The following is a 16,477-nucleotide window of genomic DNA, read 5'->3' as shown; positions in this document are numbered from 1 at the left end:
ACAGTTATGAACTTAAGAGAAAACAAAAACAACGTTATAATGAGACCAGAAATAAAAATTCTTCCATTACCAGTTTGTGTTGTAATCCTTATTTTATAGTGGATAATATCTGTGGCCATAGCACCCAAATGCACTAGGAATATTCTATCTATCAGACAAGATTTCAATGTCATTGCCAAACTCATGAGGAACTAAGGAGCATCAGTTAATGTTTGGGACTTAAATACTTGAACCCACAATGTATCAACTCCTACTGTCTTTTGCTGTCTGTAACCAGTTGTGAGAAGACAGTTAACCTTAATAACTGGATTTAATGTAAAATAGAATTATTACAAAACAAAAACAGCATTATAATGAGATCAAAATTGAAAATTATTCTTCCTTAATCATTCTTTGTCGTCATGTTAAAGTCATAATGGAAAATGTCAGTGGCAGTAACATCTAAACACATTGGAAATATTCCATCTATCAAACAAGACCTTAACACCGTTTTATATATAGTATGGGAGAAAGAGATCACACGACTAGAGAGTACTTAAACAGTATGTATTGTTCAGTTAAGATGGCTTTGGTTTTGAATTTGTTGATGTTTGTTTTTTGTTTAAAATTACAGTGTTTTTAATAGTTATACGATTGTTTTTTTTTTTCAGTTGTGATTGTAGTAAACGTGAAGGTGGGGTATTATTATTATGTGTAGCAACTCTGGTTTCCAGTTTATTTTGTATAGAATTTTTAGCAGTTATTACAGGTTATTTTGTAAATGAGTTGGTACTGTGCAATTCTATGTAATTTCATAAGTAACAATTTTAGTTTGTAGCTTGGCAGTAACATGTAGTAACTTCCCAAGATTCTACATTGGAGAAACCTGGCAAAATTGGAAACCACTTTCACCAAACGTAATAGAGAACGATCTCATGTTTACTATCATTTCAACTCATACAGTGTACGAGTTCATGTATGTGCATAAACTACTTGTATCTGATGATGTTAAACTCATAATAAAGATATTACTTCTTATCAGGAATTTACTACTATTGGGACACACTAGAACATTGGTTTGGTACCTGAAAATGGGGCTGAGCCATGACACAACTAAAAGACTAAAAATATAATATGAATATAAAAATAAGCTGTTTAGTTCACACCCAATATTAAATGTTTTTTCTAAACCAAACTCTCAGAACGTCAGAGAGCATGACAGTTTGTGATCCCCCTGTGTACAATGGCAGAGCCTTTTTCAGAATATCCAGCATCCACATTGTCACTCTTCCTTATGACTTGGTGTCAGGTTTGTGTAGCTACTGAAGAAGAGATGTCAAAGCATTAAAATGGCGAAATGTTTTTGTCTTATGATATGTGACTATTAAAATACATAAACAATAATACGATAATTATACAAGGTGTTCAGAAAGTCACTGTGCAGTTTTGTTATCATATTTCATTCAGTCTATTTCAAGCCAGCAACCGATAGCAGTGTTTAGAAACAAGATAAGAAGGATCCAGGCCTGTATTGATGCCAACGTGGGTTACTTTCAACATTGTTTATAATTGTCATTCATATTTACCTCCTATATTCTATATTGAAACATGTCTGTTAATAAATATATAAGTGCACAGTGACTTTCCGAACACCCTGTAGTAAGTGCTTAAAATATACAGATTTTTAAAATACTTAGCATATATGTAATCTATATGGAAGTAGTTTTTTATTTTAAATATATTTATGTTGGCAAGAGAGGAAGTGTGCAAAGCAGTGTAAATGTCAAAATTGTTAATGCGATAATGCCACTACAAATACCATAAATTAATGGTATGTATGTTCTAGTAATTTTTATTATTGTATGGGAACAGGTGAAATCTATTTATATTAAGAAGAAGCAAACTTACTGAATGATAAGAAAACTTGAGGATATTTCCAATGAACTCTCTACCTACCAGGACCAGGGTGTCCATGAGAATGGTAGAAATTGCATACAGAACATTTAAACAAGCATTAATCGTACCCTCAATCACTTATTGTTTTTTGATTACTGCTTAACATATACATATTAAAATTCTTACTAACATAAGTAATCTGAAATAATTAGTTCTGCATGAATTTTCTTTGTTTAAAATGGTCTCACAGATGTTAAAATTAGATTTTGAATACAAGATATTTACTTTCATAATAATACCATACATGCAATAAATGTATCAGGCTTTCAGAAGTATTACACAACTTCTGCTAATACATTATATGTAATATGTCTTTAAAACATCTGTGAACAAAATTGAATGTACATATCCTAAAATACTTGACCAGGATTTGTAACAATGATAAAGGTAATTTCCTCTACTAGTGTTGTATATATAGATATGCAGTTTTATTTAAAAAAAAAGTGTAGTTTTGCATACTGTGAACCCTATAAAAACTAGTGCTATAAATAAAAATAAGTATTTATTCATTGCTTTTTGCTGAATAATATGAACTAATGCAACGTTTACCAAGATATTGCAGTGCTTTATGTTTGAGTTGTTTAGCAATAAGAGTTTATAGAATTTACTGCCTGAATACAATAAATTGTCTGTTAAATTTTTAATGCAACTCTGATTTATGAAGTAATTTTATGTTTATCAAGAAGTATTAAAAATTATTTTAGATCTGAACATTTTGCATCTTAGACTTAAATATAATGAACAAATGCGTGAAGCATACAGTAAGTCTAAACATAGCAACAGCATGATTTGCTTAAAATTAAAATAAAATGTAAGAAGGAGCTGTCTCATAACAGTGGTGTGTATATGGTTGAATAAATATGCTTAAAAATTACCAACAAATAAGTGAGATAGAACTATTTCCTATGTGATGTATATATACTGTAGCATGTTATGTCTAAAAAGTATGCAAAAATAATATATGAGATATGGTGATCTCAAACATTTGGTGTTTATACAAGAGCATGTTAGGCTTAGACATTATGCCTCTTACAAGTGGCAGGGCAATCTCTAACATTGCTAGTATACAATAGCACATGCTATATTTTTATAACGAACCTATGGAAACACAGAAGTCTAAATGTAAGCTGCACTGAAGAGAGTAATAAAACATTAAAAATATATTATGACTGCTTAAGTACTTTATTAGCTTATATAGAAGAGTTTTGTAATTAAAATTTAGGATAGATCTGAATAGTAATAAATATGATGGTTGTTTCTGCTCTTTTAACACAAAGACATCTTCCATTTTACTGAGATAAAAATAAAGCGTGTAAGAAACTTTAACTTATCAAATTTTGTTTCAGGAAGAAAATCTGCTCCATTGAGTAATTACCCAATTTGGTACTTTAACTTATCAAATATTGTTTCAGGAAGAAAATCTGCTCCATTGAGTAATTACCCAATTTGGTAAATGTACTCATTATGTCAGAGTTTTATAAAGTTGAGCTTCATAAATGTTGTAGCTTATTCAGTACTAACTTCAACAAGTTTTGTAATATGGCTTTTGGCTCCATTTGTGTTTCATTCAGTTTCATTTAGGTGTGTAAGGGATTGACGTATTTACCTCCAATTAAATCCAGTTTCTGATACATCAGTATTCAATAAAATTATTGTTAGTGAGCAGAAACCCTTACATTCTGAGTTTGGAGTTTTTCTAGTTGTAAAACTTAAATGGGAAAGATAATTCTGTAACAATATTCTAAGAAAATGTATACTGGATGTGTTATATTAAGTTTGTTTTAGATGAATAACTGATGATATTTTAGTGTTATAATAGGTTATTATCAATGGGCACATCTAACATTTTCATAATACAAAATAAGCCTTAACCAAAACTTTGCACAATAGGACACAAGCTCTAATGTAGGTCTTGGTGACTTTATTTTTTAAGATAACTGCAGGAAAAGGAAAATACATTGTCTATAAGTCTCAAGTTCTGTTCCCAAAGCCTCATATGTAGTAAAAAATAATAATAACAGGGAGCAAAATGTGAAAAAATAAAATAAGATAAAAAGAGCATGGAGTGGGTAAGAAAGCCCTTAATGTCCCATATCTATAAAATGTCAATGCTTGCAAGCATTTATGGGGAGGAGATTGCTTTCAGAAAAAAAAAAAAAAACAAGAGAAAGAAAGAAAGTCCTGTTTTTTGAAGATGGTGGATAAGAAAATCCTACCTTCTCTATGTATATATTCATAGATAAATACTAATTCAGAAAATACTTGATTTTATCACAGTGTTGAAACTCTCATACTTCCAGTTTTTTAACGTTTTGATTTTAAAATTTTGTTGAAGCTTTCTTACTTTCAGTTTTTAACCTTGCTTGGTTTTATAATAGTGTTAAAACTTGCTTGTTTTCAAACTTAAATGTATTTCTACTAACTTATTACACTGTCAGTTATAATGTTTACTTGATGATTTCTTTCATTTCAAGTGAAGAGAAAATAAAATATGTATACATCTGTATTATAAATATACAACTAAACAATTTTTTGGAAGTTTTAAAATTTTCATATCTCTCTTAGTCTTCAAATTAAGTAATGGACATTTTTGGTTTTTTATTCTAAATATTCTTGACTTGTAGAATAGACTTTTTTATAGATTCTTGCTTATTTTTCTAGAAACTACAAGTTTGAAGTTTTAGTATTTTAAATGCATCATTTTAAAGGTATTATAACAACAGTAGTGAAAAAAATATTTTGTATATTTCTGTACATCCATGTTTTACCTTAAGGAATTTATTGTTATGTCAAGGGTAAATCCACAGTTGATGAAAAAGTGTAAGTAAAAATAAGTTTTATTTTCATATAAAACATGAGTTACACTTACATCAAGTTATGTTGTTGTTTTTGGAACAAAAATTCAATAGTTATCTGTATACTTTTATAACAATATTTTTTTAGAACCTGTGCCACCTAGGATGGAATCTTTTATCACTCCAAATTCAACATCCATTACCTTGCACCTAAATAAATGGGATGACAAAGGATGCCCTATTTCTAAAATGTCACTTAAGTACAAAATTCAGTTCTCATCAGAGTGGACAATTGTAGCCACAAGACTGACACCCCAAGATGGGGCTATGACTCTTCATGATTTGAAACCAAAGACTTGGTATAGTGTCCAAGTAACTGCACACAACAGTGCAGGCACAACAGTGGCTGAATACAATGTTCTGACACCACCATTTCATGGGACTAGAGGTATTTGTCTAATAAAGTCTATTTACTATTATATATGTTTGATTGAAATGTAAAGATACAACTGAAATAACTTTTTTATAATTTTGAACTGTTACATAAAATGTTTATGGTGATTCTTATGTGAAAGTTTCGATTAACAAAGAATCAGATCAAATATGCTAGTTACATTTTGTTCTGATATGAAGCTTATCGAATAATAATAATAAGTTTTTTGACTTGTTCTGCTCTTTATTTGTGCAATTTTCACTGTCCACTAACCTTGATGCTCTCACTTAGCATGAATTGATTTTACATTGTATAGTTGTGCTGTCATATGCAAATGAGCATGTGACAACCCACCTCTAACAAGAGTATGATTCACCCTCCTAGCACAGTTGACTCCCTCTACATTGTATATAGTGCTCTCATTACTGCTTGATTTGACATTCCACACTATCAGTGAAGGAAGTCCTGTCCTTGATATATTGTGAGTTAAAGTCTGTCATTCAGCCAACTCTATCAGTGAACTGTGGTTGAATCTCTCTTTACCTGGAGAATCTGTCCATGTAAATGAAGGTTTGGAAGAGTCTTTTTCTACCTCCTACCTATGCTGTTCCTTCCTGTTCAAAACCTCTTGATCTGTCTCGTCCTTCATCTCCATTTTTGAACTTGTTTTCTCATGTATTTTACCTCTTGTTTTTTTTCCCTTTATCTTATGATTCCTCCTCCTCTCTTCTTTATTCTGCTCTGACATCAGATTATTTAGTTTTCCTCCTACACTAATATTCTAGTCTGTGTTAAACAATTTCTTACCCAATTAATTTCACATTCCAACATGTCTTGGCCCCAGGTTTGGCTTATTCCCATGTTTTGACAAATCATAGGTCAGAATTTCCATAACTTTTCTACTATCTAGATTAATTTTCCAGCAACTTCAGTCCTCTTTGTTTATTCCAACATAACTACAGTCAGTCTTCGTGTGTGGATTTTGTCTGGTCTCTTGTGAAACAGTCCAGACTCTACTAGGTGACCTTCATTCTTTCTTACTTGATCTCCTTGTTTTCTTTATTAGTTTAAATACTGTCTTTTCCATCACTGTTTATTGCACCATAATCACTGACCTTCTCTTCCAGGTGTTCCTCACATCTGTGAGTTTTAACTTGACATTTTGGTTTGGTTTGAATATCTTCCAAAACTACCCAGGGGCTATCTGTGCTTGCTAGCCATCCTTAATTTAGCAGTGTAAGACAGCTAATCATCACCACCCACTGCCAACTCTTTTACCAACAAAGAGTGAATTGACCATCACATTATAATGCCCCCATGGCTGAAAGGGCAAGCATGTTTGGTGTGACGAGGATTCAAAGCTGCAACCCTCAGATTATGAGTCGAGTGCCTTGACCACCTGGCTGACTTTTTGACAGTAATTTTTCTGTTTCTGCCATTGAGGGTTATACAATGGCTTTGTCCATTACCTTTCATTTTCCTGTTTCCATAAAAATTTTTCCAATTATACTTCTTTTTTTTATAATATTCATTCCCTTCTGCCTAGTTCTCTTACCATATTGAAGTCTGAGTGTTTTGCCTTTGAACTTTTAGCCTCCTGCTTCTTATACCATCTCTTCCTCAAACATATTTCTTACCCTACTTCACTTGTGGATGCTGTAGGTTCAATACTTTTGTTCTTAACATCTACCATATTTCTATCACCATACTTATGTTCTCCTCAATCCACACTGTTTTCTTTTCCAAAGATGTTAGTGCCGAGTGAAGGAAACTTTTCCTTTACTCCTATTTCCTTCCACTTTGCCTTTCATTTGTATTCCACATCTTGTCTGGATTGTCATCTCTGTTGGTAAGGGTTCTGCACTGTAATATCACCCATATAGCTTCTTTCCATTGTTTTCGTTCTCATCATTTTATAGCCAATAATTTCTTCTATACACGTCATTTTCTGCTGTCCTTATCATATGGATTTACCAGTTTATTTGTCTCTGTTATGCATTGTTATCTGAGGATTATCTTTGTATTTTCATGCTTTCTCCCACCAGATCCATCACTGCATCTTTTCCCTGGTTGCCCACTTCTGTTATCCAGAGGAACAGATTCTGAAGGCTTGAATGTGGACTACTTCTCCAACTACTAGCATCATTTGTCCATCTCCTCCTTATCTTGGTGTTGTTTGTTGCTTCTTGCTACTCTTAAAACCTTATTTAGACTCTGAAATGGGGAGTTCTGGTTTACTTTTTTCCTATGTAGTGACCTTTTCTCTTTCTTCAGATCTCACTCTGTGGTGAGAGGTGCCTGTTCAAGTTTACTTTAATATAAATCCACAGTATACAGCCATAGAGTTTTTGTGGCCACCCTTTGCACTGTCTTATAGTGCTGCATTCCTTCATACTTCCCCACTATGTTGTTACTCTCCATCTCCCACTGAAGTATGGAAGTCCTTACCACTTACCAGTTCCTAGCTGTTGTGGTGATGGGTCATGGAAGCTTCCTCTTGAATTTGATCAAATTCACTCAATCGAGAGTAGGGCAGTGGTATTTTATAGGTGAGCATGGTAAGTAATATCTTCCTACCACATACCAGAAAACAAATACCCAGTGCTGCATGGTTTTGGATTGGAGAAACTCATCACAAGCAGTTCATCCCTCCATCTTTTTACCCTATCCTATATTGCCTGGATATCTGTTTCTGGGTAGTATGGTGTTGGATTGGCATAGTACCGGCCAACATAAGTCCTCACACGCGTGGTTGGTAAGGATTCTCCTTCTACTGTGGAATAAACTAAAAATTCTCAACATCACCTGGTTTTGGACTGGAGTTGGCTCACCACATTTGCCCCTCGGTGTGGATACCTGTACGTGGTGAGGGGACCTCCCAGGGAAGGTTCTGTTCTGTCTGGTTACCTTCTCTGGGATCTAAACATCCACCCACATGTTTGCCGTGCGTGGCGACCCGTGAAGGAGAGGAGAGGATCCTGGTGGTTGAAGGGTCCAACCCTAACACACCACTTTGGCCTTGAATTCCTGTAGACTTGAATTCCCTTGGGTCAATCGGCTGGTCCACTTGGGCTAGAGTCAACCAAGTACCAGTGTTGGAAGTTCTCAACGGGTGTTGTAGACATTGTGCCTGATGCTGGTGTTTGGGTATAGTGCTCACGAAACCCTGGCGTTGCTGCATTGTCCTTGCATGACATTGTAGTGCGTCACCTCGTAGGGCTCCATGGTGGGTGGGGTCAGTGGGTACCGAAATTTTTCCTTTTCCCATGGATCCTCCTTCAAAAACATTAAATAAAATAGTGAAAAAACGGTCAATAGGTAAGCGACAACGTCTTGAATACTCTGAGCAGCAATCTTCGACATCTGTAACACACGTACCTCATTTTCTTATATTACATTCTCTTTCAGAAAAACCTTTAAGGCAATTATCCCCCTTTTTTATTCAGAAGGGACTAGAGGGTCTTGCTGGCTCTCAAAGTCAGTAAAGAAGCTTCGATCTGAAGACATATTAGTTGAAACATCCACAACCCACCACAATGAACTCCTCTTGAATTCAACGGCAATTGGGGATATACCTATTGAGGTTACCCCTCATGCTACCTTGAATTCATCACGAGGAGTTATTGTTGAGAGGGATTTGAAGAATGTCCCCGAGTCAGAGATTCTTGCTTGTCTCTCCACTCAAGGAGTTTCTGCAGTGAGGCGCATCTCCACTCGCAAAGATGGAGTTACACTGCCAACAAATACCCTCGTTTTGACATTTACATCATCACGTGCATCTGCTACCATCAAGGCAGGTTATCTAATTAGCAGGGTACGGCCATACATTCCAAACCCTCTCCGATGTTTCCAATGTCAGAAGTTCGGCCACTCAAAGACATTATGTCGTGGTTCCCTGACATGTGCTCGTTGCGGTGGCAAAAACCACAATTCCTATGAATGTGACATGGACCCACATTGCGTCAACTGCAATGGTTCTCACCCTTCCTACTTTCGTTCTTGCCCAAAATGGTTGGAGGAAAAAGAGGTGCAGCATTTAAAAACGACTCATACATAACATTAGTTATCCCGAGGCTCGAAAATTGCTGCCCGCCACTCCATCTTGGACATATGCTGCTGCACTTCATTCCACAACTACAGTGGGAGTGCAGACAGATCTCTCTGTGTCTCCAAGAGAATCGTTTTCAAAACAAATGAAAAGCCTTTTGACCTCCATGGTTTAAAGGTTGATGAATCGACTTCCACACCCATCTCTGTTCCTCCCATACATTCCAAAACACCTCAAGATACACATCCTTCAGTTTCAAATACAGGCATTTCTTCTGATACATCTTTTTCTCCCACCCCAAGAGGCAAAACAATCATTCGTTCGCGTCCTCAGTCACTGGAATCCCCTTCCAATAACAAAGATCTGCTCAATCGACCCAGGGCAGGATCCATGGAGGTTGATAGACCTCTTCCGACTAAGGACAGTAAGGAAAAAAGACGTGGTCGTACACAAAAGGGTTCTCCAGCCACTTCACCTACCCATCATTAAAAATGGCCACCTTGATACAATGGAACTGTCGAGGTTTACGTTCTAATCTGGATGATATCAACACACTGATTGCTTCCTACCATCCCATGTGTCTTTCCTTACAAGAAACATTTCTAAAACCTGCTGATGCAGTCACCATTTGGCAGTTTTCTCTGTACAGAAATGACAGGCTGTGTGATGGACGAGTACATGGAGGGGTGGCACTATTGGTTGATCAGCATGTGCCTACCCTGTCTTTGTCACTCAGCACACCCTTGGAGGCCGTAGCCATTCGTGTTTCCTTGGGTCATACCATCACTGTTTGTTCTCTCTACCTGTCGCTTGGAGAGACATATAATCAATCAGACCTTGATGCTCTCGTTGACAGTTGCCGTCTCCCTTTCTACTCCTGGGGGACTTTAATGAACATCATCCCCTCTGGGGAAGTGCTGTTATTGATGGGAGGGGTCGCTCTGTAGAGCGTATGCTCTCTGATCACAATCTTTCTCTTTTCAATATTGGTTCTTCCACTTATTTTCATGCACCTAGTCAGTCCTTTACCGCTATTGATCTTTCAGTTTGCTTCCCTTCATTATTCTCCCATTTTTCATGGAGGGTTGACAATTATCCGCTCGGCAGTGATCATTTTCCTATACTTTTGAGAGAGACTGGCCGTGGTCGTTGCCACCCTACCCGCGTGCCCCGGTGGAAGCTGGATCAGGCAGACTGATCTACTTTCACTACTCTCGCACAACTTGATCCTGCCATCGTGAATCAGCCATTAATAGACGACTGTGTGGCAGCGGTAACTGGCTGTATTATACAAGCAGCTGCTCAGTGTATTCCTAAAATCTCGACACGTTTTCCACGATATCCTCGTCCGTGGTGGAATCCTGCTTGCCACTTAGCACGGAAGGCTCAAAAACGGGCCTGGGATACTTTTCGTAGATATCCCACACTTTCGAACCGTGTCGCTTTCCAACGGGCCCGGGCACATGCCAGGTGGGTAAGACGTCAAAGCCAGGAGGAATCTTGGATTAAGTTCACAACCAGCATATCTTCTACCACCAGTTCCAAGGTCATATGGGACAGAATTCGAAAGGTCAGTGGACACTACAATTCTGTCCCCCTCTCGATCTTACTCACTGATGGTCAGGAGGTGGCTGATGTCCAGAGCATCGCTGATACTCTAGGTGAAAGCTTTTGCCTGATATCTAGCACTTCTGCTTGTTCCTCCACCTTCTTGGCCATCAAGACTCAGGCAGAGCGTTCACCTCTTTCCTTTCAAACTGACTGTCTCTTTGACTATAATTATCCCTTTACACTGGTGGAACTGAAAATGGCCCTTCTTCGGTCTGGCAGTACATCTGTTGGACCTGATGATGTACACTATGACATGCTTCACCATCTATCTCCTGCTTCTCTTGATGTTCTTCTAATTGTCTTTAACCAGATCTGGCAGGAGAATGTTTTTCCTGATGCCTGGCGTTAGGCTTGTATTTTACCTTTCTCTAAGCCAGGGAAAGATCCCAAGATTCCTTTAAACTATCGTCCAATTGCTTTGACGAGCTGTCTCTGTAAGACCTTAGAAAGGATGGTTAATGCTCGTCTTGTTTGGTTTCTCGAATCAAACAATCTCCTCTCGCCCACCCAGTGTGGGTTCCGACGACAGCACTCCACCACAGACCACCTAATTCGACTTGAAACGTCAATCATAGAAACCTATCTCAAACGCCAACATCTTGTATCAATATTCTTTGACATTGAGAAGGCTTATGACACAACATGGAGGTATGGTGTTTTGCGAGACCTCCATACATATGGGTTATGTGGCCAAAAAAACCCATGTTTATTACAAAAATTTTAATGGACAGGAGATTCCAAGTTCGTGTGGGTTCGACACTTTCGCGTTCTTTTGTACAGGGACTTGGAGACCCTCAGGGCTGTGTTTTGAGTGTCACACTTTTCAGTATAAAGATAAATGCTATCACTGAACAACTCCCTTTCTATTGCGAATGGGCTGTATGTCGACGACTTTCACATCTCATGTCAGTCGTCGAACATGAGATATATTGAGCGGCAACTACAAACTGCCCTCAATCGTGTACTGAAGTGGACTATGGCGAATGGCTTTAATTTCTCTCTCTCTAAAACCGTTTGCATGCACTTTTGCCGCCAACGGGGTTTTCACCCTGATCCTGAACTTCATATCAGTGAAGTTTCGCTGCCAGTGGTCCCTAAGACCAAGTTCTTAGGGCTTATCTTTGACCGTAAGCTGACCTTTATACCACATTTAAAGCAGCTACGGGTCAAATGCACAAGAGCACAGAACATCCTCAGTGTCTTCTCTACTACCAGTTGGGGAGCAGATCGATGTTCTATGTTAAAGGTATATCGTGCTCTTATTCGATCAAAACTCGACTATGGATCAATGGTCTATGGCTCTGCCAGACCCTCGGCCTTAAAGATGCTAAACCTTATTCATCACCAAAGACTTCGACTCTGCACTGGGGCTTTCCGCACCTCTCCAGTTCAAAGCTTATACGTTGAATCTCATGAACCTTCTCTGCATTTTCGCCGTTTGCAACTATCTTTACTATATTCTTCAAAACTGCGTTCCTTACCAAAGCATCCCACCTGGGGATGTGTTTTCCTTCCTCGGTGGGCTGTACTTTTTCAGAACAGACAATCTGCCATTGCTCCATTTGGCCTTCACATCCAGGCCCAAGTTGATGACTTGGGTCTGTCCTTGGATAACATTGCAGATTGTACAGGTCAGCCCATCCCACCATGGCTTATTACAGCCCCCAAATGTGACCTTTCTTTCAGTCATCTGAAAAAGGCAGATACTCCAGATTGGAAGTACCGTCATTTATTTAATAAACATCTTTCAAACAATCATTCCATTCCCATTTATACAGATGGTTCCAAATCAGGTAATTCAGTGGCCTCTGCCATGGTTTGTGATGGTTTGGTGGTTGCACACAGAATCCCCTCTACAGCTTCTGTGTTCACTGCTGAACTGTATGCCATATCTCTTGCCCTGGATCATATTAAAGCTGAGCAGTACTCCAACTGCACTATTTATACTGACTCGCTTAGTTCTATACTGGCCCTGGAATCGCTACACGTTGGCTCACACCCTGTTCTCGCTGATATTCAAAATCTACTGACCCATTTCTCAATATCTGCTACTTCTATCCAGTTTTTCTGGATACCAGGCCATGTTGGTATTCGCGGAAACGAGCTTGCAGACACGGCAGCTAAATCTATCTGCTCCGGCACTATCACCACTGTGCCTGTTCCGTACATGGACTATGGTCTTGTATTCAAGGCTTTGCTCCGTGCCAGCTGGCAGTCCACTTGGAGTGAGCAACGCGACAACAAGCATTTTCAAATAAAACCCTATATTGGCCTTTGGCCATCTAGCTTCCGTAAGGTTCAGAAGGAGGAAGTTGTTCTAACTAGATTACGCATTGGTCACAGTTTTATAACTCATCGTTTTCTTTTACCTGGAACTGATGCACCAGTGTGCAGTTTGTGTAACACTCAAATCACTATCAGCCACATTTTACTTTCTTGCCATCGTTACGATTCTCAACGACGGCAATATTTTAAACATGTATTTTTTGTTTGTTTGTTTTTTGAATTTCGCACAAAGTTACTCGAGGGCTATCTGTGCTAGCCGTCCCTAATTTAGCAGTGTAAGACTAGAGGGAAGGCAGCTAGTCATCCCCACCCACCGCCAACTCTTGGGCTACTCTTTTACCAACGAATATTTTGATTGACCGTCACATTATAACGCCCCCACGGCTGAAAGGGCGAGCATGTTTGACGCGACGGGGATGCGAACCCGCGACCCTCAGATCACGAGTCGCACGCCTTAACACGCTTGGCCATGCCGGGCCCAACATGTTTTTTCCCAGGGTTAATCTGTAACATTGGACAGTGTTTTTGGTGATGGTGACTCTGTCCACCTTGATAAAGTTTTTAGTTTTTAATGGCCATTAATCTTTTTTAATTTCATTTAAGTGTTGGATATTTATTCATTACACCATTTTAGTTGTGGTTCCCTTTTCACAGTTTCATTCTCTCTAGTTCAATTTGACATTGAAAAATGGCCAGAACATTAAATAACTCGACACCAGGACTGGAAAGGCCAACTTCAGGTGACTAACGCTTCTGTTTGAACTATCCGTTTGAACTACCCGTTAGTCGTCCTGGCGAGTTGTTATTCCAATTTTGCTGCATGTCTTTTAAACTTTTATTACTTTACCCTTTGGTACTGGCCATAATGACACATAACCTGGGACCAGGACTGGAAAGACCAACTTCAGGTGACTGACGATGGTTCCGGTACTTGCCTGTTAGTCTTCCTGGCGGGTTATGATCATTACCATTAGGCTGCAGGACATCCTTTACAACTTTATAGACTGGATGTCAACATCAGTTTTATGCAATTTTCTGTTTTTAATTGCTGTTTTGTTTTTACCTTCGTTTACTTTTACAAATTTTACTCCATTTACTTGACTTTTACCTTTTTACTGGACATTTGGCTACTCATTATTACGATTTTGTTATATGTCTTTTAAAACTTCTATTATTTTACATTTTGATAGTGGCTGCTATGACACATAACCCAGAACCAGGACTGGAAAGGCCAACTTCAGGTGACTGACGGTGGTTCTTGAACTTACCTGTTAGTCTTCCTGGCAGATTATGATCATTACCATTATGCTACAGAAAGTACTTTACAACTTCTTTTTCTCTGCTTTCTCTCTTAACATTGTAAACTAGGTGTCAACATTGGTTTTATGCTTTTTCTGTTTTTCAATGATGTTTTGTTTCACCTTCATTTCCTTTTATGTATTTTATTACATTTACTTTACCGGACGTTTGGCGCAGATAGCCTAGCTGCTTTGTACAATGAAACACTAAATCAATCAATCAATTAATCAATCAACTCACCACATTTGCATTCCTCATTCCAAATGTCAAGTTCCAGGGTGGCCTGGTGTTGATTCTGAACAGAGTCTGCTGCATGTGTTCTCTGACTGAGTTGTCAGGACAAAAGTTGTTTTTGTTTCTCTTTCTGCTTTGGAGGTTTGAACTCTCCTCCTACCATGGTCCATACGCCTAACACTACTTTTTTTGGCCTAATATGATCTGATATTCTCCAGTTGCTCTACACAATTATAATTTGAGTTGTCTGATTACTGGCTAGATATGCATCTTTTTTGTCCTGTTTTGTAACACATATCTTGACAATGGGCAAAAACTATACCTGGTACAGAAATAGTATGGTCTTCCATGATTGTGATCCTATACATTATAGTGTCAAACTACATGGAATATCTTCAAATATCTTCCAAAGAGTGCTCTCCATGGTAGTTTTTACATCAGTGCATCTACTATTTTAATGTGGAATACAGTTATTATGAGAGAAAAGTTATTGTGTATGAAGTTAACATTTTCTTGCATTGAAAATTTACTTCCAATAGATATTTGTCTTCTCGCATTTCCAATACATCCTCCCCTCTTTAGCATGTTTTTTTTAGTTGAATCTCAAAATGATAAGAGTGTTCTACAGCACAGAGGGAGTCAGCTGTACTAGGAGTGAATCTCACATGAGGTTAGTGGCTGAATGAACATTGCACAAATAGTGGCAGTGGGTGGTGATGACTAACTGCCTTCCTTCTAGTCTTACACTGCACAATTAGAGACAGCTAGTGCAAATAGCTCTTGTGTAGCTTTGCGTAAGATTCAAAACAAACCAAACCTTTTCTTTAGGCCATAGATAAAAACCTATGGTGCATGAGTCAATCTTATATTAGTTGACGTGTTATAAGACTGTAAGAGGAAAACAACGCAAGTCATATATGTTAGATGAAATGAAAATAAAGTTGTTTGTTTATTGTTCAAAGCTATGTTAAGTGTAGCTGCCATTAGTCATAGAAATTCTATTAAAGCATATATGAAGCTAGACCTCTGACTAAGCATGGCTATGAAAAATGCATATTGAATACATAAATTCATTCTTTATTGTTACATCAAATGTACTTGACATTACGTTTACAGTGAAAAAGTTAAAATAAAGAAGCAATAGCAGATATATTATTTTAAAAGAAATTATTTAAGTTTAATATGTGAGATTTTTCTGTATTTCATCCATTGTGTTAGTTTTATACACTAGTGTGCTATATATTAACGAAAGGTTACTTAAAGGCCCAGCCATATTGAATTTTGCTTTTGCTTTCTATAAATAATGTTACTCGAAATAATTCAGTAACTGCAAACGTCTTGGAATAAACCTGTGTACTATATTTCTGATGATAAAATGGTATTGTTTTGTAAATCTATTGAGATCTATAATAGCTATGTGTATTAAATGAGTTATAATTGTTTTCAGTACAGTACTAGCATCTCTGAATATTCTCTTTTAGGGCTGCCCTCTATATGCAAAAATACTTTCATATGTCCCATATCTGGAACTCACATGTACCACACAACCAGTATTGTTCAATTGTGTATCACGTGTAAATCAACATGCCACATATTCTTCTGATGGATGTGATACCTTCTCTTTGATTCTACCAAACTTCAACTTCTAGTGCAGACATTGTTCGATTGTGCTTTCTTTGCATGTTTTTCTTAATACACATTTCTTAATTTTCCACCATTTATGATGAATTATGAAGTTCATGCTACCTTTTCTGATTTTCTTCTACTTACTGCCAGAACAGTTACACAGATTTCAATCAGGAGAACTTTAGATTAGGAAGTTTGGCTTTAATTCAT

At 37.5% G+C, this 16,477-nt stretch overlaps 1 protein-coding gene across 1 annotated transcript in view; it reads left to right on the top strand.

Annotated features, from left to right (window-relative positions):
• Positions 1-16,477, top strand: part of LOC143235863 (cell adhesion molecule Dscam1-like) — a 185,382-nt gene that overhangs the window by 128,683 nt on the left and 40,222 nt on the right. The window contains 1 exon segment of the mRNA XM_076474104.1: positions 4,879-5,178. Within this exon segment, the coding sequence (XP_076330219.1) occupies positions 4,879-5,178 (300 nt within the window).

Source organism: Tachypleus tridentatus, chromosome 12 (genome assembly GCF_004210375.1).
Source record: "Tachypleus tridentatus isolate NWPU-2018 chromosome 12, ASM421037v1, whole genome shotgun sequence".
NCBI lineage: Eukaryota > Metazoa > Arthropoda > Merostomata > Xiphosura > Limulidae > Tachypleus > Tachypleus tridentatus.
The sequence above is the reverse complement of the archived record's forward strand: the minus strand, read 5'-3'. Positions and strand labels throughout refer to the sequence as shown.